Source organism: Stegastes partitus, unplaced genomic scaffold (assembly GCF_000690725.1).
Source record: "Stegastes partitus isolate 25-593 unplaced genomic scaffold, Stegastes_partitus-1.0.2 Scaffold412, whole genome shotgun sequence".
In the NCBI taxonomy this organism is placed as follows: Eukaryota; Metazoa; Chordata; class Actinopteri; family Pomacentridae; genus Stegastes; species Stegastes partitus.
Window position 1 is genome coordinate 9,641 of NW_007578143.1, and position 27,009 is coordinate 36,649.

At 40.5% G+C, this 27,009-nt stretch overlaps 1 protein-coding gene across 4 annotated transcripts in view; it reads right to left on the minus strand.

Annotated features, from left to right (window-relative positions):
• Positions 1-254: 254 nt before the first annotated feature.
• The window catches only part of gpd2 (glycerol-3-phosphate dehydrogenase 2 (mitochondrial)), a 34,449-nt gene continuing 7,694 nt past the window's right edge, over positions 255-27,009 (minus strand). The window contains exons 2-17 of one of the 4 annotated variants that reach the window (XM_008285640.1): positions 26,448-26,456; positions 23,809-23,980; positions 21,238-21,362; positions 21,057-21,154; positions 19,377-19,540; positions 15,643-15,807; positions 13,871-14,015; positions 12,288-12,481; positions 11,499-11,633; positions 11,246-11,421; positions 8,057-8,188; positions 7,685-7,843; positions 5,926-6,038; positions 5,735-5,813; positions 5,551-5,649; positions 255-2,399 (exon numbers count right to left, since the gene is read on the minus strand). In XM_008285640.1, coding sequence (XP_008283862.1) covers positions 2,274-2,399; positions 5,551-5,649; positions 5,735-5,813; positions 5,926-6,038; positions 7,685-7,843; positions 8,057-8,188; positions 11,246-11,421; positions 11,499-11,633; positions 12,288-12,481; positions 13,871-14,015; positions 15,643-15,807; positions 19,377-19,540; positions 21,057-21,154; positions 21,238-21,362; positions 23,809-23,980; positions 26,448-26,456 — 2,091 coding nt within the window. In that variant the 3' untranslated portion in view covers positions 255-2,273. Of the gene's footprint in view, positions 2,400-3,702; positions 5,650-5,734; positions 5,814-5,925; positions 6,039-7,684; positions 7,844-8,056; positions 8,189-11,245; positions 11,422-11,498; positions 11,634-12,287; positions 12,482-13,870; positions 14,016-15,642; positions 15,808-19,376; positions 19,541-21,056; positions 21,155-21,237; positions 21,363-23,808; positions 23,981-26,447; positions 26,457-27,009 lie in introns of those variants that run through there. The other 3 variants (XM_008285641.1, XM_008285638.1, XM_008285639.1) reach the window with 3 other exon arrangements.

Genomic DNA, 27,009 nt, shown 5'->3' on the forward strand with positions numbered 1-27,009 from the left:
AATTTACATGTAAGTTGATAAAAGGTCATATTTAAAGTCTGTATTTTCACAAACAGTAATTTGTGTAATTTATATAAATTACTTGATGAATCTTGTAAACCGTAAACGTGCTGCTTTTGCGTTACAACTAAAGTCCGAACACATAAAAATGTTCTTTTCTATACAATAAAAAAGTCAAATGGCTTCAAATCTCTCTATGACATTAAAATCAATTAAAAACATGCCACCTCCATCTGTACAAAATGGACGTACAATCTGGGTTTCAACACTTTTTTTTATGTAATAAATGTCATATAAATATCTTTACATTCTCAACATAATGTCCTTTAGCGTGTATCTGTGTAAAAGAAGGTTGAGTGTTGTAGGCACATGAAGGCACGGGTCATACATTCATCGCATTCCAGACATAAAACATGCTGTTCAAAGATTAAAATCGTCCCATAAACGGTAAAAACATCAGCTTGCATGCAGGATTTTACATTTCTAGGTGCTGCTGATTGGCTGTGAGGCCATCAGGCAGGCTGGATGTGCGTTAATACAGCGATTTAACTCAACCACAAGCACAGAAATCAAAGAATAAAACTCCACTTTGCTTGACAGTATTTAAAGAACAGATTTAGCACATGATAATAGCGAATAAAAACACCGCGTAGTTCCTCTGAAACGCCGTTTCTAAGATGCCCTTTGTATTACATTTATATGAAATCTCTGTGAGTAGAAATAGCTGCAGCGACACGAAGACATAGGAATAAATAATCATTAAAAATAGAGAGGATCCGTCGAACAGTAAAGCTGGAGACCTTGACATGTAAACCTCGGTGTCGGCAGTAGTGCAAAAGATGGAGAACACAGTAGAACACAGTAGAACATGGCAGCAGGTGTGCTTTCAGAATGGGCACAGTATTTCCAGCAACACGTTTCCTTGAATTTTCAGAATTTGGTGCTAATTACAGGTAGAAACAAGTCCATCTAAGCATTAATACATGATTTATTAGACTTCTCTTGCAGGTAAATTGAATTAAATCGAGTGGACGTTTCTCTGTATGCTGAGAATTCATCACTTTAGTTTGAATGTTGTTGGAAGCATTCATCCTGAGTGTCCTAGCTTAGCGTTAGCATGAGCCTGTTGTAGCTAGTGCACGCCTATTGAAACACTTTAAACATTTATTTTTTTACAAAAACAGAATTCATCAACACCACTTAGACAGCAGGGAGGTGCACTCGTTTAACGAAGCTTTCCGGGCGGTCAGCAAACACACCTGTAACTCCCTCTCATTAAGAGGCTCCACCTGGTGGAACAACCACCAACTCCAACTACTCTACAGCTAAAGTGCACCTCGGTCATCTTCTGCCTAATCCCTAGCCAAGAAGTTCAAAATACAATTCGGCAGCTCGTTACCTTAGCTTAGCACAAAGATTGAGAAGACACTACCTGAGGTGGTAAAAGACACACGGAAACCGAAAATGTTTGAATTTGTGGGCTTTGGAGGCTGACTTTAGTTAGCTGTTTATGCTAAGATAAGCTAACCATGACACTCAGACCGCTTAAAGGTGCACTAGATTTTGGGTTGCATCTGCTAAGAAGAGACCAAAACGGTTGTAAAATGAGTACGAATGTTGAAATTAAAATTGCTAATTCACGCTAAACATTAGCAATCTTTGCTTTCATGCTAATATACATTCGTCTCTTCTGATTAAAATGGCACATTCATGTTCTCTTCCATTTTATTTATTTTTTAAAATTCTGCAGTGCGTATCTTTTTTGTCAATTCTTCATTTGCTGCGGGTATTTAAACATACAAAACATTTCAACATGATAACATTTAACCCCTGATGCGCTACGTTTCCTGTAATTAGCACCAAATCATTGCTTTTTTCCAGGAAGCGTTGTCTCATTAGAAAATAACGAACGTACAAAACGAAAAGCTGAGTTGCCGTCTGAAGACAGTGTTTTCACAACAATCAGTGTCGATCATTTTGACAAGGAGGAGAACCTACAAAGATAATGTCATAATTAAAGTATTAAAGGTTTAGTTTAAAAGACGATAGAAAACGGTGTGTGCTGTGGGAGGCACCAGAAAACGCGTCTTCTCTCCGACTCCATGAAAAACAAATCTCAGCCTCAATCATTAGATACCGTTTCACCCCAAACACACCGAGGAGTGCGCTTGATTTGGCCAAATTCATCCTGCTGCGTGCTTGATTGCAATATTGTCATTCAGATAACGCCATTTGCATGAGTTTTCTTTGCCATTAACACCTTTAAAGGAAGCTCAGACTCCACCTCCGCTCCGGTCCACCGTCACCGGGCCTCTCTTATCCAGCGTCTCCTCGGCTGTTTTCATCAGGATGGCCAGGCGGCTGTCCGACACTTGTCCCTTCTTCACGGCGCTCATCAGCTGCGGAGGGAACAGCAGAGGACACGGTTGTACGACAACAGCGGGAAAAGGTTAACTCGTCAGTCGGCCTCCTCAGGTTGAAATAACGATCTGATCACCTTCACAGCCCCGAGTTCAGGAGGTAGAAATCAAACCAGCACCGGTTTTAGTCCTCGTGTGTTAAAGCTGGACAAGGCGGGATTGTTTATATGTGTTTTTACAGACTTACAGATGAAACACATTAATGCTGTCTGACGTTTTTCTATGTTTCTCTTATTGTCAACAAATCCTGTGAGAACACCGAAACCAGCTGTTTTATGAATCCAACCGCATTTAAACCACATAAAACAGGACGACATGACAGCTCCTGAGAACTGGAGCCAAAACATCTCCATCGCCCCCTGGTGGCTGGTTTATGGTGCAGGTCATAAGCCCCGCCCCCCTTGATGTTAGCAGGTGGGACAGGAGCCAAAATAACTTCAAATTAATTTCTTTTAAACTTTTTTTTTTATATTATCAGATGTACTTAATATGACAGAAATTTTGGGGGGTAAAAAACGCAGCCACTGTGGGTGGTTTGGAGCTTGAGTTTGGTATCAACAATAGTTATAATAATTATGATACAGACCCTGCTGTATCGTTTGTTCTACTGCACACCTCCTGAGTTTGTCTGTGCTCCTTGAAAACAATCACGAGGGGCAGAATGGGGTAACTGTCTTTTTTGTACACAGGGAGGCGTCAATTACGGAGCCCGTCCGGTGACATCGATAAGAAATAAAAAATAACTCGTTCCCACGCATGAGTAAATCGTGGCCACGAGTTATTAATGCGTGGGAACGACATAATTATCACACGGTGTTTCATCGCAAGAGATCGCAGGATATCGGTGTCGTTCATTCCAAGGTTAAAATAAAATGAAGTCAAATCAAAATGCTCCGTGTTTAATGCAAGTCCGCCCGTTATCCTTAATCGACAGCTGGAATGACCGCTCGGTGAAATCTGCTCCACAACTTCTCTTGTTCCTTCATATTAGTAATGCGAGGCCACAGTTTAATTATGTCGTTCCCACGCATTAATAACTCGTGGCCACGATTTACTAATGCGTGGGAACGAGTTATTTTTATTTCTTATCGATGTCACCAGACGGGCTCCGTAGTCAGTAAATGAGATAATTCACCAAATTAAAACGAGCATTTGTTGCTGTTTCCTCTGAGCTTATTAAACACCTGCAGCATCAGCAGGAGTCGCAAACGCCGCTTACTCATGAATGCAGAGACACTGTTCTGCACTGAGCCCTTCTCATACTTGAACTTTTTTCTTGATCACATTTGCACACTTTTACTTTTAACTTCCTCCATCACTTCCTGCCTTTGCTGAGGACGACTTTCAGCCTCAGTTTTTTTCTTTCTTTTCAGGATTTGTTTACAGTAAGAAAGAAATAATATCACTGGACTCAGCCGTGACTCGTCTGAAGTTACCTGATGCAGCTTTGACACGTCTCGGACCTCGTTTTAGTGTGTTTTTAGAGTTTTATGTGAGGAAGCCCTTTTCAGGTGGGGCCTACGAGGGTTACAGCGTCACCTTCCCGTCAGTACTACCTGTGTGCTGTCCCTGAGGCGTCCACGTGCAGGCCAGGCGTGTACACGAGGACAAACAAACACACAAATACACAGATTCTGTCACACAGAGCAGACAGCAGCGTATTTTCACTTTACCATCCGACAAAGCCTCTGCTTTTCTGGGTGAGGGAGTAATTTGGGGGCAGCTGAACGTGAGTCTCATTACGCTGACAGAGACTCTCTAATGAGCTTCATCCGACTTCACACCTTCGGTTTGCAGCCGCCTTCACCTCTCAGGTGGACACAAGTCTTTTCTTAGCGTAATTTGTGCGGCAGCTTTAGCGCATGCACGAGCAGGAATCTGTTTATCTGGGCGTTAATACTGAAAATCTTTCTGATCCTCAGTCGGCAGCTGCGTTTACACACCTTTCAGAGTGAATAGCATCATTTCAGGTGATGGGGAAGAAATGTGGCAGCGGTAAAGAGGTTAAATGTGTGTGTAATGGATTCCCGAGGGTTTCTATTATCCAGCCTTTGTGTCGTCGGTGCTGTTTGCTCTGCTGGTTGAAGAAGGGCAGCGGCTGACAGAGGTGTGAGGCATTAATGGCTCCTCTAATCAGACACAAACCGCAGTGTGAGCGGCTCGGAAAAATGTCACCGCCATCGCAGCTCAGGCTTGGATTCTGTCTTTGTGTTACCGGCAAAGTATTTCCTGCAAAATCCTCCCTCTCACTGTCTGTGATCGAGCACTTCAAGCTTCATTTTGTTTAAAAAAATATTGAACTTCAGTATAAATATCTGAAAATAATCCTCAAATATAAAAAATACAACTGAGTTTTGTTTTTAATAATTAGAATTTTTGTGCAGAATCCTTGTAAAAGCTTGAAAAACTGTTTTCTTCTGACCTGATTACAGACAACATGCATGGAAATAACATTTTCTACAGATTGATTTACATGTTCGCTTGAAAGTTTTGGAGTTCTACTTGGTTTGGTCTTTCTTTGATTTGCATTTTCTGCAAATATCTCCATCTTGGTGTCATCAAGTCAGTATAAATTAAAAAAAAGCATTTAAAAAAAACCTCTGAGTTTAATTTTTTTTCTTCAATATTGTGCCGAACATATATAACACACTGGAAAACTGAATATTTAAGATGCATTTACAGACAGACAGAAGCGTGCGAATGATATTTCAGAATAGTTTCCTTATTTTTAAGATTGATTTCTATATTTACATGAAACTTTTGGAGTTATATTTGGTTTGATCTTTGTTTTTACTCCCTGTTGCTGTCTGGAAACATTCTGTAATTAATATGAAAAATAAAATTAATTCCTGTTTCATTCTTTAGTTTGTGCAGCACAACTAAAATTTCTTGAAAGAGGCGACTTTTTCAGGAGTTAACTTCATAGATGTCACAATATTGTTAAATTATTTGCATAGTTTTTCGACAGATTTATTTATTTGCATGACTTTTCTGTAAGTTGTTTTTCGTTAAGTGGACCTAGACGAGCATGAAGATAAAAACAAATAACTTGAACTGACTTTATACAAACCGTTTTAAACCCATAAACGCTGAACGAGGGCACCTGAAGCGAAGCGGTGAAGCTACGTACCTGCAGGAACTCGTCAATCTCAACCTGACCGTTCTTGTTGAGGTCCACCTCATTAAGGATTTCGTGGAGGGAGTTTTCGTCGATGTGGACATTGATGCTCTGCGGAGAGGAAAAACAAGAGTCGCGATCGATGAGGTGTAATGAAGACGACGACGTAAAGGCGGAGACAAGTGGAGAAACTCACCTCTAAAACCTGCTGCACGTCCACAGTGGTGATGAATCCTTTGCTCTCTTTGTCGAACTTGTGGAAGCGTTTCTTGTACCTGACGGACACACGAGCAGGAATCGTCTTCACGGGAGGCTCAGAGCTTCCAAACAGCCGTGTGCAAACATGAAAACGGATCGACAGCACTAATGATTTCATCTTATGATTACCTGATGACCTCCTGGTAGTCCAGGTTGATCTCAGACGTCTTGGTGAGCTGCTCAGATCGAGACCTGTAGCCCATCTCATGGTACAAAAACTTCCTCGCTGCCTCGAGCTCCGCCTGGATTTTGCATCAGAAAGAGTGAAATCAGCATTTTCTCTGCCATTTAAAATCAACCAAATCTGGAATTAAGTTCACATTTTGTGCACACAATAACTCCAGTATATTTAACATAACCATGCAAAGTTTTCATACTATGCTAGGATTTTTTCCAGAGCTACAGGCCCTTGAAGTCCAGAGAGGAGGGTCCAAATTTCACATTTTTCAATTAAAGTTTTTATCATTTCTGAACCTCATAACTCCATATGTTCAGGAGGTAAACACATGAAGTCTTCAGGGCTGAAAAACACATTTGACTTCTGCTAAAACTGGGTAAAGTAAATTAGCTCTGATAGTCGACCAAATCAGTTTCTGAGTCCTTCCGCGTCAAATCAGCCAAACCTCATCACACTTCTGCCTCAGAATCAGCTGATTTTTTATATACAAGAAGTTTAATATACTAATTGAATCCATGCAAAGTTTTACCTTCATACTACAAGTATTTTAGGAGTTACAGGCCCTTGTGGTACATAGAGGTGGGTCCAAATTTCACACTTTTGAAAGACCCTTTCCATCATTTCTGAGCCTCATAACCTCACAAACAAACAGAACAGCACACTTGAGTTCTGCTAAAAGCCGCAACCAGATCAGTTTTACATAACCGACTTCAACAGCATCGCAAAACGGTTTTTGACGATATATCCAGTGCTTTCGAAAATTAGCGTTTTTGCCCGTCAGCCCACGTTCAGCAGGATGATAACATCTCAGGAACTACTACTGAAATTGTCACTGTACTGTACAAGTTTAGTTTTGTATTATTGTGACATGAAGCTACACGTAGTTCAGAGAACATCACTGGTGGACTTCTGCTTTATCAATTTCTCTGTTATTACGAGCTCAGAGATGGTACTTTCTGTGACAGCTTGGATTTCTTTCATATTTCAACTCACCTACAATTATTTGACCTATTTGGTAAATATTTCAGATCCTCTTTCAATAGTTCCTGAGACGCTGTCGATCAAACAGCCTCAAATTTCAATGTGTGAAAAAGACTCGCTGAAAATGGGTCGACAGGAAGTTTAAAAAAATGTTTATCTCAGAAAGTATTTGACATATAAAGCTTTAAGTTCACAAATATCCTTACGAATGTTTAAAAGTTTCAGGCAAATCAGAGATGAAACTGTTGAGTGTTTATGTAAGTCTCTGCTCTGCGGGTGAACAATAAGTGAGAGTTCAGTTTTCACGCTGCTTCTAAAGGCTGAAGGGTGTCGACTTTTCTATTGTTCACTGACCCACTGCCTCGACTTCAGAAACCAGCAGAGATTCAACTGCGTCGTGCAATAGTATGGTTAAAAAACAAAGTCGAGGTTTTTAGGGCTAAATGATAGAAATAACAAATGTTAAAGTTAATATTTTAAAACTGATGTACAGATTTACATGATATATTTGTGGTGATCGTTGTTCTGTGGACTTCAGGAAGAGCATGAAGATCCAAAAATATGACCTGAATATTTACATTTTAGGAGAAATTAGCATCACGTCATATTACTGCCCTTGCAGACGTCATTTCACTGTTTTTATTCACTAAGTTCTGATTTTTGCCCTTTAACCTGAGCTGGCTTTATATTCAGCGAGCGCCTCCTGTTTCACAATCAGCTGAATCGTACCGTCCTCCTCTCCTGACTCCAGTCCAGCTCTTTGCCCATAATCTGCACGATTCGAGGCAGCGCTTCGTCGGCCGCCTGCACGTTCAGGAAGCCGAGGCGAGTTCGCCGGGCGATGACGTCGATGGCGGTGCAGGCGTACTCCCTGATGGCGTACAGAACCTGAGGAACAGCGCACAGGGCGGATAACACCGATCACACAGGCTTCAAATGACAGATGAAACAACGTCGTTTTAACTAGTCAGAGCTACGCTTTTAATTCCAGATATCCAGTTAGAGATCCAGTTAAACATCATGATGACTCAGCTGCTCATTTGAACAAAGTCGATCAATTATTGGGGCTGACGTCCCGTCTGGATATGAAATCCTCCTCACCTCGCTCTCGATGTACGGAAATTCAGACACCAGTCTCTTCCCGACGATCGGCCACCTCTGCCCGGTGACTTGAGCCATTTTGGCCACGTCGAACGCCTTCCCTCCGTACGTCGAGGCCAAATGCTGGGCGACCTGCGGCCGAGAAAGACACCGAAAACTGTGACATCGCTATTTATTCAGCACCTTATTTAAAATAGAGTTCACAAGCCAACAGAGAGAAAAACAGCAGAGAAAAGAGAAAAAAACCTGGATAATTTCAACATAAATCCATTAATAAAACTAATTCCAGGTGATAACAATAAACGCACAGTAAAAACAGTCCAAACAGGGACGTAATAGGAAAATGTACTCGTGGAAAATACACAATGTTTACTTGAAAAAGGGACAAATTCATAACAAGTACAACTGTGATATTTTTACCTTTTTATCAAAATGTCGCCTTCATCAGCGTGGCTTCTATTTAAAGCATTCACTGGTCAAACAACCCTACAAGCTACAATTAGTAAAAAGTTTATTAAAAAATATGTTAGCTTCACTTGTAAATGTGTGAAAAGAACTAAATGTTCAGCTTCTCTGCTGCACTTTAGCTTTTATAAAAATGTAAAAACAAATTAAGATTACCTTTCAAGAGACAGATCCTTTTCACTGTGACGGAAATTAAACCGTTTAGACTTTCTGAGCTTCTGCACGATGACTAGTCAGTGAATATGATGTCAGAAAATGGCAAACATTTTAGAAAAAGGCTGGAAAACTAAGTTGTTTGGATTTGATTATAATATTTGCCGATTATTTAATACATGTACATGAACTCTTTACAGTTAGATTTGTTCTGAGAACTTCAGTAAAAGCATTGAAATCCAACATAATGACCTGAATTGACGTAATATTCCTATTTTTTGGGAAATCAGTACCGTTTTTAGCAATATGTTGTTAATATTATTTCACTTGTAGACCTAATTTTATTATTTATTTACACTTTTACAATTTAACTTCAGAATTTAACAGTTTAGACTTCAGGAAGTGCTGCATAGCAGTTAACTGGCGTATATACATTTAGAAAATAGTGAAAAAAAAAAATCAGTTTATTAAAGCACACAGCTTCAAATTAGTTGTTTTATTTCAACAGAACATCTTCACATTCATAAATATAATGAATCTGTCCCAGATTATAACAACTAGACCCAGATTTCAAAGGATGAAGCCTAAAACATAGTATTTTTTTTATCAAATACTTCTGCTTTTGGACGATATTTCTGCACCTTCACTCTCCAGCGTCGTCCATATAAAAGCTCGAGGTTAAAGCGTGTAAACGTCCGCGGCAGCTGCTGGTATTCAGATGATCGATTTCACCTCTTTGGAGTTAAACGATAAACGATAGCGCCGCTTTGTCGATGAGGTGTCGCGTGTTTACAGAACACAAGAGGCTATTTGCTATTCAGATGGCCGGCTTGCCGATCATGTGAAAGGGCAAACGCTGTCCAAATATCAACAGTGACCTTTTAGGAATATTCCAGAGAAGAGCTGCAGGAGCCTCTAATGAGGAGTAAGTTTACTGTAGGAACTCGGCGTAGGAGTTCTTCCTCCTCCTCAAACTATGTTCTACTGCATTTAATGAAAACGAACAGGCTAATTATTGGAGAGCCGGCGTGCCCTTACTTAATGCCACTGATAAATTGGACAGAGCGTTTCAACGTGTGTCCGGTCTTTTGTGTAGAAGAAATGCCAGCTTTGTTACAGCAGCGGCTTTAATGTCAGCTCCACTGCTGCCGCTGCTGCTGCTTTTACAGGTTTGTTCGAAGACGAATGTGTGCACAAGAGGCAGTTATTCCCAAACTTTTCTTTCTCTCCTAATGAAGCAGGAAGCTCACAGGAGTTGCATCTGGAAACAAAATGCAGCTTTAACCCTCAAAGCCCAAAACGCAGGTGTGAAAGTCGTGCTTTCTTAAAAAAAAATCACCAAAGCTACAACATTTATCAGAGAGTGGGCAGGTTATCTTAAAAAAAATTAAATATAAATCACTAAAATTACAACATGTAACTCAAGAAAAACACAAGAGTTTGTAAAGGCTGTAAAAATGCAAACAGTTAAACATCTAGAGTATGTGGAGAACCAGAAACTGAAAAATCCTCATCATGTGTGACTTATGGTTTAGTTGAAAAAATGAACCAAATCTAAGCTTGACAAAAAGTGTTATTTCATCAAAATTAACTTATTCTACGTGTTTCATAGAAAAAAAATGCCAACAATAAAACATTTGCAGGAACCAGATTGTGTGAAAAACTAAAAACTCTGCGATGCTCAGCGCCACTGAGAAGCCACAACTGACTCACGTGACAAAAATTGAGAGTTTTCAGCTGAACTGCAGGTAAAATACATTCAGAACGGTGACTGTATTTGATGTGATGTGCAGAGTTGTGTGAAAAAACATTTATAAAGGCCTTAAAAATGGAAATACTTGAATATGTCGAGTGCGCGGAGAACCACCAACTGTAGAAACAGAAGGAACCGCCTTGTTTTTACCTTGGTCCTGAACTCATTGTGTGTGACATTACTGGAGGAAAATTGACAAAATCTGAGTAAAAAAAAATCGTGATTTCACCAAAACTTGTCTCATTTAAACATTTGGTGGAAATAAATGTCTGCAAAAACCAGATTCTGTAAAAAAATTAAGAAATTGTGCGCTGCTCAGCATAAATATGAAGCCGCGACTGACTCAGCTGTGACCAACAGCCACGTAATAAGTGACTTTTTCGGTTGTGTTTCCACTGAGCAGAGAGGAGACGAGTATGGGAATAAATTAAAAATGTAGCATGAAGAAACCGCTGGAGCAGAACAGAACAACACAGACAGCAGATTATTGTGTTTTGGGAGTTTACAGTTGAGTTTTTTCTCCTCAGCAGCACCTACATCTCTTCTCCTGGACTATTTGAGTCAAATTACTATTAACTTGAAATCTAGACATGATTGTAGCTGTACGTCATCATAAATAAGATTCATACTAAAGCATAAAGTGATTCTTGGAACTCCAAATAAAACGTCCGGAAACAGTTTGAAGTTCAGAAGGCGTGTTAGTACGCTTGTTTTTGGATGAAAAAAGTTTGGTTTAATGCAGCAAGCGAGATTAAAATCGACATTTAAACTCTTCATCAAACGTCTCCTGATGGTGTTAATAAGCAGCAGCGCCTCACCTCGTTCTCCAGGCCGTAGTCCTGCACCAGGCGGATGTAGAGCGTCGGCGTCCAGCCCTTCGCTCCCTCCAGCATCAGGCCGACCGTCTTGCAGGACTCGGCTGAGAGTCCGTGAGCTTTAACGGACGCGTCCAGAGTCTCCTCGGCCATGGACCTGTAGGTCGTCCACTTCCCGCCTGAACACAGGAAGCCCAGCGTTAAAACCACACGCAGGTCAGAGTCGGTTAAATTTTTAAAAAGATAGGCAGCTGACCGGCGATGGTGACCAGTCCGCTGTCGCTGATGCTGACGATGTGGTTCCTGCAGATGGACTGGGTGTCTTTGGAGCTCGGGTCGGTCACCAGAGGACGGATGCCGCTCCACGCCGCCAGAACGTCTCCTCTACGCACTGAAGGCAGCACAAAGATGCATTTCATTCAGAGCAACTCAAACAAACCAAATATATAAAGTAAAACTTTCAGGTTTTTTTAAAGTTCTGTAGAATCTGGGTCACAAAATACATCCACGTACGTCTACATGACCAAAACAGTGGATGGTCTTGGATCTAGAATAACGTGACATTTCTCTTGCTGGTTGTATTTTACAGGGACAATTTTCATTATCGATTAATCTGTCAATTATTTTCTCAATTTCTAAAACCTAAAACCCGCCAATAGGAATAAATGACTCACAATTTTTAAGAAATTGCCAAAGTTACACCATTTACCAGTTAGAAACTAAACAGAACAGTTGGATTGTCCTTCGGTCAGGAAACTAAACCAAATCTCAGCTGAACATCATGTCTCAGGAGATACGGTTTGGGAAATTTGGCTGTACAAGTAAACTTTACATCTGCACTCTCTACAGATTATTATTATCTCAAGATTATTGGGAACAACCAGCATGAATCTCAAAAAACTAAGAAACTGGTCAATCACAGGTGGTTTCTGGGAATTGCAGTCCAGGAACGCCACAGTAGCGTGAATGAATAAAACGAGAGAAAACTAATTGTAAAAAAATTTAAATAACTGCAAAAGAAACCCCCCGATGGAGCCTCCTGTACCTTCGACGTCAGGGCTGAGGTAGTTGCGAACCTCCCTCAGGATGAAGTTGATGTCGTCCTCGCCGGGGATCGGATGCGCCGTCACGTTGGTGGGGGTGTCGGTCGTCCCGGCGATGGTCATCTTCTCCCAGGGCAGGAAGAAGATGACGCGACCGTCGCTGGTGGCCGGATCGAGCAGACCCATGTTGTCAGGACTGAGGGGCAGAAAGTCCAATCGAGCAATTACTGTTTTGTCATTTTATCCAACAAAATTTTTGGAACAATCAACCATCTATGATTTACCTGAAATTATTATAACAGAAAATATGAATATATTTAAAGATATCTGTTAGATTTTAGCTTGACATATCAAAGACTTTCAGAGACAAATTTTGCTTGAAAGTCGACCCACTTTCAGCAGGTTTTCTTCTCATGTTGAAATTTGAGGCTGTTTGAAAAACAACTTCTCAGGAACTAACAAATATAAAAATTTTCACTGTTATTTCTCATCACGTCACTGATTCAGAATCTGCAACATTGGACGAGTAGATCGAGTAATCTCTGATTATTGGTGAGTTGAAACATGGAAGAAAATTAATTTTCTGACATTATATTCACTGATTAACCACTATTCTGCAGTGACAGCTTAAAAAAAATAAGAAGTAAATTCTGAACAGCATCATTTAGGCTGAATTCTGTCACCAAACAGTAAAAAACATTATTGGGTCATTCCATCTAAAATCATAACATTTTTTAAAACTATTTCCACTCGGCCATTTTTGTTCTTTTCTGTCTCATTTGTGTTGTTTTCTTTTCTTGCTTTGTGTCTCGTTTCTGATTTGTTGTCACGTTTTCCTTCATTTGTGTCTCATTCGTGTTGTTTGGTGTCTCTCTTTCATAGTTCTGTCAAATACTACAGATACATAACTATTTATATTATTAAATATTCAGTATTTGTGATTAAAAAATAAGTTTAGAGCAAATCAAAATTGATTGAGAAGAAGGAAGCTGAGGATTTGCGATGGAATAATCCTGTTAGAAGCAGCAGAAGCAACAGACAAACGTGTGCAGAGGAAGCAACAAAAAGAAAAGCCACAGAAGAAGTAAGCAGGACTGTTATTGTGTCTAATTTGCTGTTGTGTGAACACTGTGGAGGAGAAGGTGAGATAGAAAAAAAGACAAAGAGAGGAGGGACGAAGACAAACAAAAGGAAAAACACCGATACGGGGGAGGAAGAGGAGGAAGAGGAGGGCAGATAGCGGCGGGAGGAAGACGAGAGAACAGGGAGGAGGAGGAAAATTAGGTGGTTGGCATTTCTGTTCAAAGGGCTCGCGCTCCCTCGGGTTTCACTCAATAAGCTCAGCTGAACTTTAAAACCTCCGACTTCAACAAAACCACTCCGCCGCTGCGCTGTATCTGAAGCAGAGACGACCGCGTGTAAGTGCGGGTCGGATAATAGCCCAGCCGGCTTCCTATTTACACACAGGAACGAGGAAACACGCCCGAATACGTACGCGTGAGCGAGGCAACGCATTCAAAACAGAAAAAAAACCCCAAAGCAGATTCAGGGGAGATTTTCTGCATGTTTGGGTGTTCCGCTGTACCTGTAGTAACCCGGGATGACGATGTGAACGCCGGCGCTCGGCTGGCAGATGTTCTGGTTTTTCTGGTTGTCCATCTTCCTCAGAGAGTCGGTGAACGGTCCGGTGGCGTTGATCACACACTTGGCCTTCACGTCGAACTCCTGCCCTGTAAACGCACATTTAACACTTCAAATACACACACCAAGTTATTAACACTCAAACACTGTGTGTGTGGGTGTTTTTCATCACTGTGGGCTCATTTTTGATATTTTACTTTTTAAAACAGCCTCTACAAACGGTTTATCTCAACTCTGCACATCAGCTGCAGAAAGAGGTTTCACTGTGCTGGATGTGTCTTCCAACAACTTGCTTCTCCGCTCACTGTTCTTGAGCCATGCTGCATTTATTTCATTGATCCAGTCGGTTTTATTTTCCCCTCATGTCGTCTCTGCTCTGTGGAAACACTGCCTGCAGGTCAACTGAACTTTGACTGTTGGTCACAGCGGAGTCACGGACAGCTTTTGAGCTGTTCCATCCATCCATTATCTATACACTGCTTAATCCTCACTAGGGTCATGGGGGGCTGGAGTCTGTCCCAGGCAACTTAGGGTGAAGGCAGGGGACACCCTGGACAGGTAACCAGTCTATCACAGGGCTACACTTAGAGACAGACAACCAAGCACACTCACATTCACACCTACGGACAATTTACAATCACCAATTAACCTCAGCATGTTTTTGGACTGTGTGGGAGGAAGCCGGAGAACCCGGAGAGAACCCACGCTGCACGGGGAGAACATGCAAACTCCACGCAGAAAGATTCCGGTGCCCCCATCGGGACGCGAACCGGCAACCTTCTTGCTGCGAGGCAACAGTGCTACCAACTGTGCCACCCTGCAGCAAGAAGCGCAGATGTCCTTTGTTTTTACAGAATCTAGTTAGAAGAAATAGTTTATTCTTGAGGAGATTTTTCACTAAGACATGTAGAATACAGTGATTTTGATTAAATATCCCAATTTTTAAATTAGATTTGATTAGGTCCTCTCACGTAACTGCACGCTGCAAGAAGGTGATGATTCTTTCTGTTTTAACAGTTTCTAGCTCCGACAAACAGGAACATTTTGGCATTTAAAAACAAAAACACATTTGCTTCAAAGCGGCCAGTTTCCTGTCTGCAGCGGCTTTCACATGTAAAACAAGTTGTTCTAACTACTACAAATGCAGCTCTTACAATTATCAGCAGACTACAAGCAACAAATGTGTGACACTGTTTTAATTGCTGCATTTTAAAATGATCTTAAAAACGTAATTCCATTTTTATTACAATTACTTAAAAAAAACAACTAAACAGTGTGTTTATTGTCCTATGTTGGCAGGCAGCAAAACAAATTAAGTAATTTATGCTCATACATGTGAAGGTACAAGCGTCTTCCTGGTTCTGGGATGTTTCTATGAGAAGTTATTCAGCATTAAATTAAAGTTTCAGAGAAGAATGAGGCAGAAATGGTCCTAAAAGCTGGTAAAAAAGTCTGCCTCTTTCTGTCTATTGCAGGTGACATGACAACCCAGTCCTGATTTTCATGTTACATCCGAGCAGACAAACCACACAGCAGCTTCAACAGCTGAGCAACTCATTTCCAAACACTCTTTATCGAGTACTGCATCCTGCTAATGAGTCACTTTGTTTGCCGTCTCTTGTTGAAATTAATTCTTGTGTCCGTTGATGTGATGAATCCTTCCGACCACAGCTTCGCTTTCATATGAAAATAAAATCAGGAAGCGTCCTGCCTCACCCGTGATGACGTCCCTGCAGCGAGCGCCGCACACCTTCTCGCCGCCGGTCTGCTCGTCCTTCGCCTTCAGCAGGTGAACCACCTCGGTGTAGTTGGCGACGGCGGCGCCGTAGCGGGCGGCGGTGAGGGCGATGGCGAGGTTCATGCGGGCGTCGTTGTGCTGCCCTGGAGACAGACAGAAGAAGATTTGACATTTTAGTCGCTGCTCGTGTTCACAAGACAAGAATCCTCTTCCACAGCATCAATATTGTTAGAAGAGCTAAAACATTTACTTAATGCAACTCATTTGATGGAAGGATAATGGTCTCAGTCCTTTTGTTGTGCACAAATGACAAAAAATGATCCAGTTTGGAAGCGTTTTGATTCTGTAAACTAAAGAGGCATCATTTATTTTCCAGTGTTAAGATGTGATTCCAGTTTTTTCACACAATATTTTATAAAATTAATCATCAAAGAAACTCCACTTTGATTTTTCCTTTTTTAAAAAAATGATTTCTGTCATTCTAACTGTGTTACGCTGCACAGAAGACATTTCTGAGTTCTGTCTCCTTCTTGCTTTCATTGTTTGGTCTGTTATTCTTGCATCTTTGTGTCTGTTTGTAATTTATTGTCTGCGATTTCTGCATCTGTTTGTGTGCTTGTTCTGTTTCCGTAGAGGTGCAGGACTTTATATTGGAGTAAAAAATGAGCCCACAGTGAGGAAAAACGTGACAGGAGCAAAAAAACTGCTTTGAGTTCAGCCTTTATTACCGGTTTATAACGTGAACTGGGCTAAAACCTTCCACAATCCTCCTGCAATAAAGGTTCCAACGTCCAGTTTAGAAATTACAAGCAAATATTTAGTCTCCTCTGATCTAAGATAAGATGAAATAATTATAGCAACCGGCAATAAAGTGGGATTTATTGGAGGTCTAAGAGAACATAATTAGATTTTCTTTTTCACGTTAAACATGGAAACAAACATTAATATGTGGACACAAAAACGCAATTTCAAGTGTAAGTGTGATTGTTTGTGGTGGAGTTTAAACCAGAATCGCTGCTGCTTTGCATCACACGTGTCTCCGACTATGTGTGCTGTAGCTGCAGCAGCTGAACACGCTATGGCGGCATTTTGCAGGAGGTATATATGCACATCTAACACCGGCATATTCAACGTGAGAGGATGAAGGAGCCTCTGCTGCTGTTGTTGTTGGTGGCAGCAGCCAGACAGCAGAAGAAATGGCTGCTGCTGCTGCCGCTCAGCCGGTCCGACCGCCGCCGCCGCCGCCGCCGCTCGGCACCGCCGGGAGAGAAGGTCAGATTTCGAAATGTCACGGGCGTGATTGTTCCAGACGGCATAATTGGAGAAAAGACGCCCCACCCCTCCTCCACCATCCCGGCCCCGTCGCACAGCAGATGATGGAGGGAGGAGAGGGAGGCGGAAATCAAACAGATGCTGCTCTGCACCAACAAAACGCTCTTCTCCCAGCCTGCAGTCAGCGTTTGTTTGGGTTCCTCAGATTCATTAGTTCACATAAATTATTGCTTTTCGGGAGTTAAAGTTGTAGTTTCTTGCAGTTTAATCGATAATACAGTTTTTTTACTTGGAGATTACTGTATTAAATACATTCAGTTTAAACAACACTTTTCCTTATTTATATGTGAACTAATCTCTTTATCAACGTAAATATAAATGTTGATTTGTCCACTGCATCCAGTTCTACAGAAATACAACTTCATCTGGTCAATTTCAGCAAGAAGTAGAAAAGAATGAAAGGCGTGTTATCTTTTTAAAAAAAAATTAAAATGCAATTACACTATTTATCAGACCCAGAAACTGTAAAAGCAGAAAAAAAATCACTGGATTTTCAACTTCCTTAACGTCCTTGAACGTAGCATGTGTTACTTTGGGTTTGGTTGAGAAAAATGAACTAAATCTAAGCAATAAAATTGTGATATTTTATTAAAAAGAAAGTTTATTCTGCATGTCTCTTTTGAAAATTCAAATCAAAGTCTGTGAAAAACTAAAAATTCAGCTCTCCTCAGTGCAACTGTGACACCACGAGGGACTCAGCTGTGACCAACAGTCCTGCAACTAAAATCTTCGAGAAACTTTCGGGTTTTCGGCTGAACTGCAGGCTCCGTAGAGAGGAGTATGGAAACAAGTTAAAAACGTAATGGCCAGCATCTATGAAGAATAAAGAACAACATGTTGGGTGCATTTAGCCGATAACAAACCCTCTTTTTGCTTGATAATGTAGTGAAATCACATCATTCAAACTGCAGATAGATAATTTTGTCAGCTCTGATTTTATGTTTAGCTCATAATCACGCTGCAATAATAAAAAAGTTTCTGGTGTCATTTTGCGCAACTGTTTCTAAAATAAAAAAGCCTGCTGTGATCGAACACGACGAGCTGATACCCGGTGACAGTAAAAGACGCGTCTCCTGCAGACACAACGTTGTTATTTTGGGTGGCGGGAAGGAAAAGGACGCCGGCGGCACGAAGCTCCTCACACTCAGCTGGACGCTCAGCATATGTTTGGTTCTCCGTCGTACAGAACCGGAGAACACGCAACCTTCGCCGCCGCGGGGCAGCGAGAGCATCCGACCAGCCTGTCAACACGTTTAGTTCGGCACCAGTGGAGATGTGAAGGCCTCGGGCCAGACGGCATCTGAGGCCTGCGCCCTTTAATCTTCCCTTTGGATTGATCGTGTGATTTCTGCACAATAAAACTACTTTTTGCTTAGACACCGAATTCACCTGAGAAATTTCTAGATTTCAAATTTGCAGCAGTCTTTGTTAATTTTGCCTAATTGTCTCGGGTCGGTGTTGCACAGTTCTGATTGACAGAATAAGTTATTTGTCTGTACTTCTGCAGCTTTTCAACACAGAGTAAATATCCCTACCTGAATAAACGGAGGAGAGAGTCAGCGTTAATGTAATTTATAATGTCTTTATTATGTTGAAGAATAATCGTGCAACTCAGCAGTTTAAGCGTTTAAACCCAAAACCCACTGGCAGGTTGGAAAGGAAGCTTATCTTTGAAGAAAATCACCAAAAAAAGAACCAAATCTAAGCTTAAAACCGTGATACTTAATTAAATTCACTTTATTCCACATGTGTCGTTTAAAAACTCGCCAAAAATAAATCGTTAGCTATAACCAAATTCTATAAAAAACAAAGAATTTGGCATTTCTCTGAGCAACCTTAAAACCATTTAGTGGCTCAGCTGCAACCAACAGTCATGTGACCAAAATTCTGAATGTTTCCACAGAGCACAGAGGAGACGAGTACGAAAAGCAATTAAAAATGTAAAAAGTTAAATATCTATAGTATGTAGAGCCGCAACTTGTTCAAATATGAGCAGAATTAGCTGTTAGCACTTCTTCCTTCTGGCGTGCCCATGGACAAATACCCCTGGATTCATCCGACAGTGAGCAAAACTCAAAAACGTGCCGATCTTACGGCAGGCTGTGCAGTGCTGTCAGAGCTGCAGGTGTTTCGGCGGCACTCACAGAGCTGTGCCTTAAATCCTGCTCTTTTATTTCAGATTCACGCAAATCTCCCTCAGCCCATCGCTGTAGTCGTCGCTAACTCGTGCAGTTCTTAGCTTCAGGAGAGGAAAACAGCAGAAAAGGGCAGCACTGACTCAGCTGTCTTTTCTCGTTTACAGGAAAACGAACGAAGCGTGATTTGTCAGACAAACGTCAGAAAAAGAAAGAAGATGAAGCTTCGCGGAGCGTCGACTCACCGTCGTAGTAGACGATGGCTCCCACCAGCTTGTCCTTCTTCAGCATGGGGAAGAGCTCCAAGGCCTTGGTCTTACTGAGGACGTAGCTGCTCTTCAGGCACTGGATCCCAGCCACCAGGTCGTACATCTTGATGCCTGCCCAGTAGTAAGGCAACTGCCACCATCTGGGAGGTCAGAAGGGAAACTGAATACATCTTTCTGATGCACAGCCGACATGTTTCTGGGTTCATTTTGACCCTCTGAAACCCACAGGTTTAAAAGACATGTTTTCTTTTTCTTTTTCGCTAAAATTACAGCACTTATTAGAACCAGAAACTGTAAAAAGAGAAACAACTGTCAGATTTTTAATGGCGTGATTTGTCATTCTGTCAGGAAAATGAACCAAACGTCAGCTAAAAATTTTGATATTTAAATAGAATCACTTTGTACGAGTCTCGTTTAAAAATCTGTCAAAAATAAACCTCTTTACTCAAAACAGATTCTGTAACTAACGACTAATTTTGAGCAACATTTAGACGATGAATGATGGTCGTGTGACAAAAATTATAGAGTTGATGTGCAGGGTAGAATGAAAAACCCAGTTTGTAGAGGTTTGTAAATGTAAGGCAGGGATCTCCAACTCGTGAGCTACTGTCCTGCAGGTTTTAGACGTTTCCAGACTGCAACACACCCGACTCAAATCTCCAACAGCTTGTAGTCAAGTTCTACACAAGTCTGTCAATGAGCCGCTAGTTTGATTCAGGTGTGTTGCGGTTAACGGATCACTAACAGACTCGTGTAGAACTTGACAACAAGCTGTTGGAGATTTGAGTCGGGTGTGTTGCAGTCTGGAAACGTCTCAAACAGGGGTGTCCAATCCTGGTCCTCGAGGGCCGCAATCCTGCATGTTTTAGATGTTTCCCTTCTTCCAACACACCTGATTCAAATGATCAGCTCATCATCAAGCTCTGCAGAAGCCTGATAATGATCCTGATCATGTGAATCAGGTGTGTTGGAAGAGGGGAAACATCTAAAACATGCAGGATTGTGGCCCTCCAGGACCAGGATTCGACACCCGTGGTCAAAAACCTGCAGGACAGTAACTCACGAGGACCAGAGTTGGAGACATTATCTACATTATCTCCCATCATACTTCATAGAAATAATTTTATTCTTCATGTTCCTAAAAAAGAAACCGTAAATTTTCAACTTTTCAATGTGTCGTGCTGTTCTGTAAAATCTGGACATTTAATCAAACTGTCTTTATTCTACATGTCTCATTTAAAACATTTATTTTACAACTGTTTGCGCTGAACAGGTATTGTAAAACAAAATAAATATCTATAGGATGTAGAATCACCTTCTATTTTCCCAGTGTTGGTTACACCTGTGGGCACTTGGAAGAACGTTGGACTTGTTCATTCCAGGTTTTTGCCATTTTTTTACCAAATAAATATTCAAAGAAATTCAATTCTGTGAAGGACTTTAATCTCAGGAGTTAGGCCTCTGGAGGCGATACTGAACTTGTACCGGACTACTCCCAAGGCCAGATTGCACCAAGGCGCCATTTTCTTTTTCTAGAATTTATAACTGTGTCGTGCTGCACAGAAGACAATTATAGGTTCTCTCTCCTTCTAGTCGTGGTTGTTCTGTTTCCATGGAGGGGCAGGAAAAACACGACAGGAGCATCAGGTCTCTTACTTGTAAACAGGCAGCATGATGGGCAGCGGCGCCGACAGGTGAGGAGCGATCTCCAGCAGGTTGGCTCGCTCGTGCAAAGCCTCTTTCACCATCATGTACTGTTTCAACGAAGACAAGAGACAGAATGAGACACAGACGATGAAGAAGACGAGCATGGACGCAAAGCGGAGCTCAGAGGAACCTGCTCGTAGTCCAGCTGCATGATGGCCTTCTGGAGGTAGCGGACGCCGCCGTGGATGAGCTTGGTGCTCCGGCTGCTGGTGCCCGAAGAGAAGTCATTTCTCTCTACGAGGGCAGTCTTCAGGTCTGAGGAAAATGACACAACACACTCAGAGCTTTGTCCAGGGTAACGTCACCAGCTTTACTTTGAGGCTCCTATCGACTTTATTAACATCTACAATCCTGCTTTGGCTTCTTCAGACCTGCAGTTCTAAACGTGGAGGCTTCACGTCTACAATAACACAATATAATTAACATTTCACTCAGTACAGCACAAATCTAAACCTCATGCAGCCAGATAATAATCCTCTGAACAACAAAATCCACCAGCAGGTTTAAAAGGCAAGTTGTCTTTTTAAAAATATGCCGAAATCACCATCTGTCGGAGCAAAAATAGAATCAAAAAAGCATTTACTACCCACATGTGACACGCTGTTCTGTCGGGAAAATTAACTAAATCCAATCTTAAAACCTGGAAATTTAGTCCAGATCACTTTCGCTCTGAACCGATTCTGTAAAAACCTAAAAATCCTGCGTTCATCACGTGGCAAAAAGAGTTTTAGGCTGAACTGCAGGCTGTGTATCCACAGAGCAGAGAGGACACAAGCACGGAAACATAGAAAACACACTCATACGCAGGTGTTTTCTGGGTAATTTCAACACTTTCACTTACTTTTAAACCCTTACGTTTGTCATTAAAGCGGCTGGCCACACACGTTTACCTCGTTTTTAGTCAGAACAGTCTTGCATATCTAATTTTATATGATATTACGTTCAGAATTTCTATACCATATTTAGGAAATTGTGACGTACGGCTCCATAAAACGCACGCAGCAGAGATATTTTTTTCTTTTTATGATTGCGTCTGGGAGATTGTCTGGAGTCTGGACTTCATTATTTCATTCACCAACGTGTTCACATACTTGTGGAGGATTCAAACTGTTTTGGATTATATGAAAAACAGTTTGTCACTTTTATTGTTTTTAGCTACAAAAGAACAAAAAAGAATAAAACACAGCATGCGTTAACTGACCGAAATATAATTTTATCCAATAAAAAAAATGGTTTTCTCAACAAGAACGTCTTTTTCTCTGTTAGATTTGATCGTCTTCTGGAGTAACTTGTTCACAAAGACATATATTTAAATATCTATGCGTTTTTAACTGTCCTAATTAACTAATTTCAACAGAAAGCTGCAGAATAATACTAATCAAACTTCATTTTTCTCCAACTTGAGCTCAGGATTTCAGGTTTCTGCTTCCGGTTTTACACTTTTCATTGGTCACAGAGTAATTCCTCAAACTTAATGTCGGTTAATCATAATTTCATTTAAAGTTGTCGCAACTCAAAAACATTGACTGTTTGTGTTACTTTTTGTCGATACCTTGAAATAACTGAATTGGACCTAATCAAAGCGGAGAACGAATTAGCACCCAGACTGTAAAAACTGTAGGAGTCCTGTTAACGTCTGACTCTAATTAATGACTTTACATAAACATGACTCTGATTACAGCCCACAGATTTCAGGGTAAACGTCGCGTACATGCGCTGTACGTCCGTGACCCAGAATGCACTGGGTTCCTACAAGTGTTCAGCACTAAAACACCTCATGAGGACTTCAGGAATGAAGGTATTAAATAATTACAGGGAGACATGAGACCAACAGGCTGAGCTTGTTTGTTTACAACAGATGCCAAGGTTGTTGTGGCTGAGCTTCGTTTCCATCCGACAGAATCTAAACCGCATGTAGTCGTATATTAACTTCTCAACACCCAGCACAGGCTTGAACGGCATTTGTCTTTAGAAAATAAAAATAGAATCAACAACATTGCAGCATTTGTCAGAGCAGCAAACTGTAAAAACAGATAGAATGCTCCAATTCTATAATTACAAAATTCTTTATTCTAATAACCAATTATACACTTATCAGAGCAAGAAACGAGGATGACAGACAACATCCCTGAATGAATAACTTTCCCTTTACATCTGAACTATCACTTTCAAACGTAAGCCCAAAATCACTTTATTATACACGCTAAAAAAAAAAGAGTATTTAGTCTAACTAGATGTGTGACCAACAGTCATGTGACAAAAACATTTCACTGTTTGACATTTTAATTGGTTTCCACACTTGTTTCCTTTTTTTTTTTATCACGTGAATGTTGGTCACAGCTGAGTCATTAATGGCTTCACAGTTGCCCCGAAGAGTGCAGAATTTTTTGCTTTTTACAGACTTTGGCTCGAACAAACAGTTTATTTTTTAGCAATATTTCAAATGAGACGTGTAGAATAATAAAACGACATCCAAAATATCACAATAACAAGCTCAGAGTTGGCTAACTTAAAAGTTAAAAATCTTACAATTCTTTCTGTTCTTACAGATTCTGGTGGCGATTTTTGGGCTTCAGAGGGTTAAAATTGTTCCTCTGTTCCCTCTTTTTTTTGTCTTCCTCCCTTCACGCTTTCAACATGTATGAAATAAACACACTGCAATATGTGGCCGTCACCTGCAGCCAACAGAAACCAGACTTACTGCGAGTGACGGCGTCTAAGGCACATCCGGCGCCCGTCGCTCCTCCTCCGACCACCAGGACGTCGAACTCCTCGGTGCTGCTCAACGCCGCCAGCTGGGCCTGCCGGGTCGGGAGCTCGTCGGCGAAGGGAACCTTCAGCTCTGCCTCTGCAGCCACGTGGGCCAACCGGGCCTGGACGTGACACAAATACACGAGCAGCGGAACAAACACAATCAACACTTTCAGGCCTTAAAGAGCCGCTTCTGGGTTAAAATCAGTCGTTTTTTTAATGTTAAAATCAGTATTTTTCTATGTTAAATTCTACGTTATGTTATAGAAATATCAGAAAATCCAGCAACACCTTCCTTGAGGAGCCTTTTGAAACACTACAAGCACATTACCGTCACCTCATACGCTGTTACGTGATATAACGCATAACGATGTGCAATCATTCTCATACATTATGGATCTGCTGTGCCTGTGTAATGACATTACTAATAATATGCATTGTGGCGGCTGCAGCAGAACGTATGTATTTGATTTCACATGAAGCGTGAAATCACTGTTGTTAATTGGATAAAGGGAGTTACTATAAAACACTAAAACTTGAGCACCACATGCAAGAACACGCAATAGAAACACTCACATTTGAGCTCCTACCTCTATAAATATGCGTCTCCAGTCACTTTAATGTTACACTCATATAAACCATAACTCGTGTTTACATTACTATGAAATTCTACTAAAGAAATGTAAAAAATTACAAATTTTTTTAACAGATTTTCTCCTTATTTTTGAAATACATTGCGATCAATACCAGAAGGATCTCAATAATTTCATTAATTTGATTTCTGCACATCAGTTTTCCATTAAACATGAGTTTTATTCTATAACAATGTACGATACAATAATAGTACACTGTTTAAATAATGACATCTATCTGAATTTTTTATTTTTATTTTAAAATTTTCTTCATATTTTTGAAACAAACTGTGCTCAAGACCGGCAGAATCTCAACCCAAACATGAAGCACAACTTAATCGAATTGTGTATAAAGTGATGAACAGTTTAACATAATAGTAAACTATATAAAATGTAATTTTACAGAATTGTTTTTTTTATTTTACTATTTTTTGTGTTTAAATTGCACAAAACATCAATACAAGTAAGAAAAAGTAGCAATAAAATCTAATATCTGATGTAAAATAACAATAAGTATAAATATAAAACTGTAAATAACCCTGTTTTTGCAGAAAACTAAACACTTTTTAACATCAAAGTACATTTGAAAATAGATTTCACAAACATATTTTCCCCGTTACTAGATGAAACTATTACATTTAAGTTTAATACTTTGAATATTTTTCTGAGATTAGACACAATTAGTGACAATTAACCGAAAAGGAAGCATTAGTTTGGTGGTTTTATGCAGATTTGTCAAATATCTTAGATGCTTACAGACGTTCAGCGAACAAAAACGTTGAATAAATGTGTTTTCATCGGAGTGTAATAGTGTTTATCCTCATATTTATTACTATATCCATCTCCCATCTATTATTATACATATTAGGGGTATTTTCATTCTTTTAAACTTCATTAAAAAAAACAGAAAACACACATGATCTTATGAAAAATTTAGACTGCAAACTGTATTTTAATGAAATGGTTATTTTTTTGTGTTTTGGTTCCTGAGTTGATGTTTTTTTTTTTTTTTTACAGTGCACAGTATGAGTACTACTGATGTACTTCTACCTCATGTGTGTCTCTGTCTCAGTACTTTTACTCCACTTTTGATACTTGAACCATTTTTTCTTCGTAACACTTGAACACTTCTACCTTTACTGCCTGATGTAGTGACTGAAGGGTGCATTAGAACGAATCTAAGTTGAGTTTTCAAACCTCAGACTGGTTTTCTGAAGCTATTCTTGGAAAAAAAAAAAAGCGAAATTATAATGTGCTTATGGTGTCTCACATCATCTTCAGCTTCCAGGTGAAGTGTTGCTCATAAAGAACGGGACATATTGTGGGTATGATTAGTAGCAAAGCAGAGTTTACACTGAGGGTTACTACCGGCTGCAACATGCTGCTCAAAAAACACAAAATAAATCACAATCCGGTCTTTGAACGTCATTTACACTCATTGTTTGATTAGCAAAATAATTAATTTAAAGAAATAATCACAACTACAATAAAAAAAAAAAAAGCTCCCCTCTGATATGAGGACGTAGAATTTCGCTTCTAATGAAATATTTATTCATTTTTCTATTTAGCAGTTCAAGCTAAATGATTGCATCAAGCTGCTTTGAAGCCACCGCGCAAATTTGACTTGCAAATAGAAGCAGGCGTTTGTAATTTAGGTCTGCAGCCACAAACAAGGCGATGATATAATCATTGTCTATTTTTGATGATGCACGCAGACAAACACCGGCACAGAATTAAGTGCACCCCGTAATCAAGTTAGCAGCAGCAGCAGCAAGGCCCACGCTAATAGCCAATCGGCCGCTGCCTTGAAAACTTCACCAAGCCATATGCCCTTGCTAAAGGAGACAAGACGGACATTCATCTCATCAGCATTGCAATTACTGGGATTAGAGGCATGCATGATTACAAACTATTGTGAAAAATAATTATATTTCATCAGGGTCGACTTCTTGCTTACCAATCCGTGCTTTGGTTGGGAGGACGGCGATGGGCAAGAGAAGACATTATCGCACCGGGACACAAAACAAAGTTCACATTAGGTTGTGCAGTCAAATAAAGTGTGCCTAAAAATAAGTCGGTTCACAGGTCGCAGTAAACGCAGCTGCTCGTACGTCTCAAGGTGAAGCCGCCGGTTATTTAGGTTGGCGTGAAGACGACTGGAGGCCGAGTTACAGGTCAGAGTTCAGCCGCCGTTAAAACTTTAGCTGTCGTTGCAGCAAAGCATCGATCCAGCCAAGAGTTTTCAAAATATCAAATGCATAAAAAAAAACAATTTACTGTTTGTTACACACAAAAAAAACATGTTTTCTATCCTACAAGTTTAACACGGCAACTGACACTGTTTTCTGGCATTTTTGCCCTCATTAGTCAGTATGAGGGGAGATACGAAATCAAAGTCCAATTGCGGCTACAAATTAGCCTTTAAAAAGAGCTAGGCTAGCTGTTTCCCCCTATTTTTAGTGTTTATGCTAAGCTAACTTAGCTGGCGGATAGTAGTCGCTTCACATTTAGCGTAAACA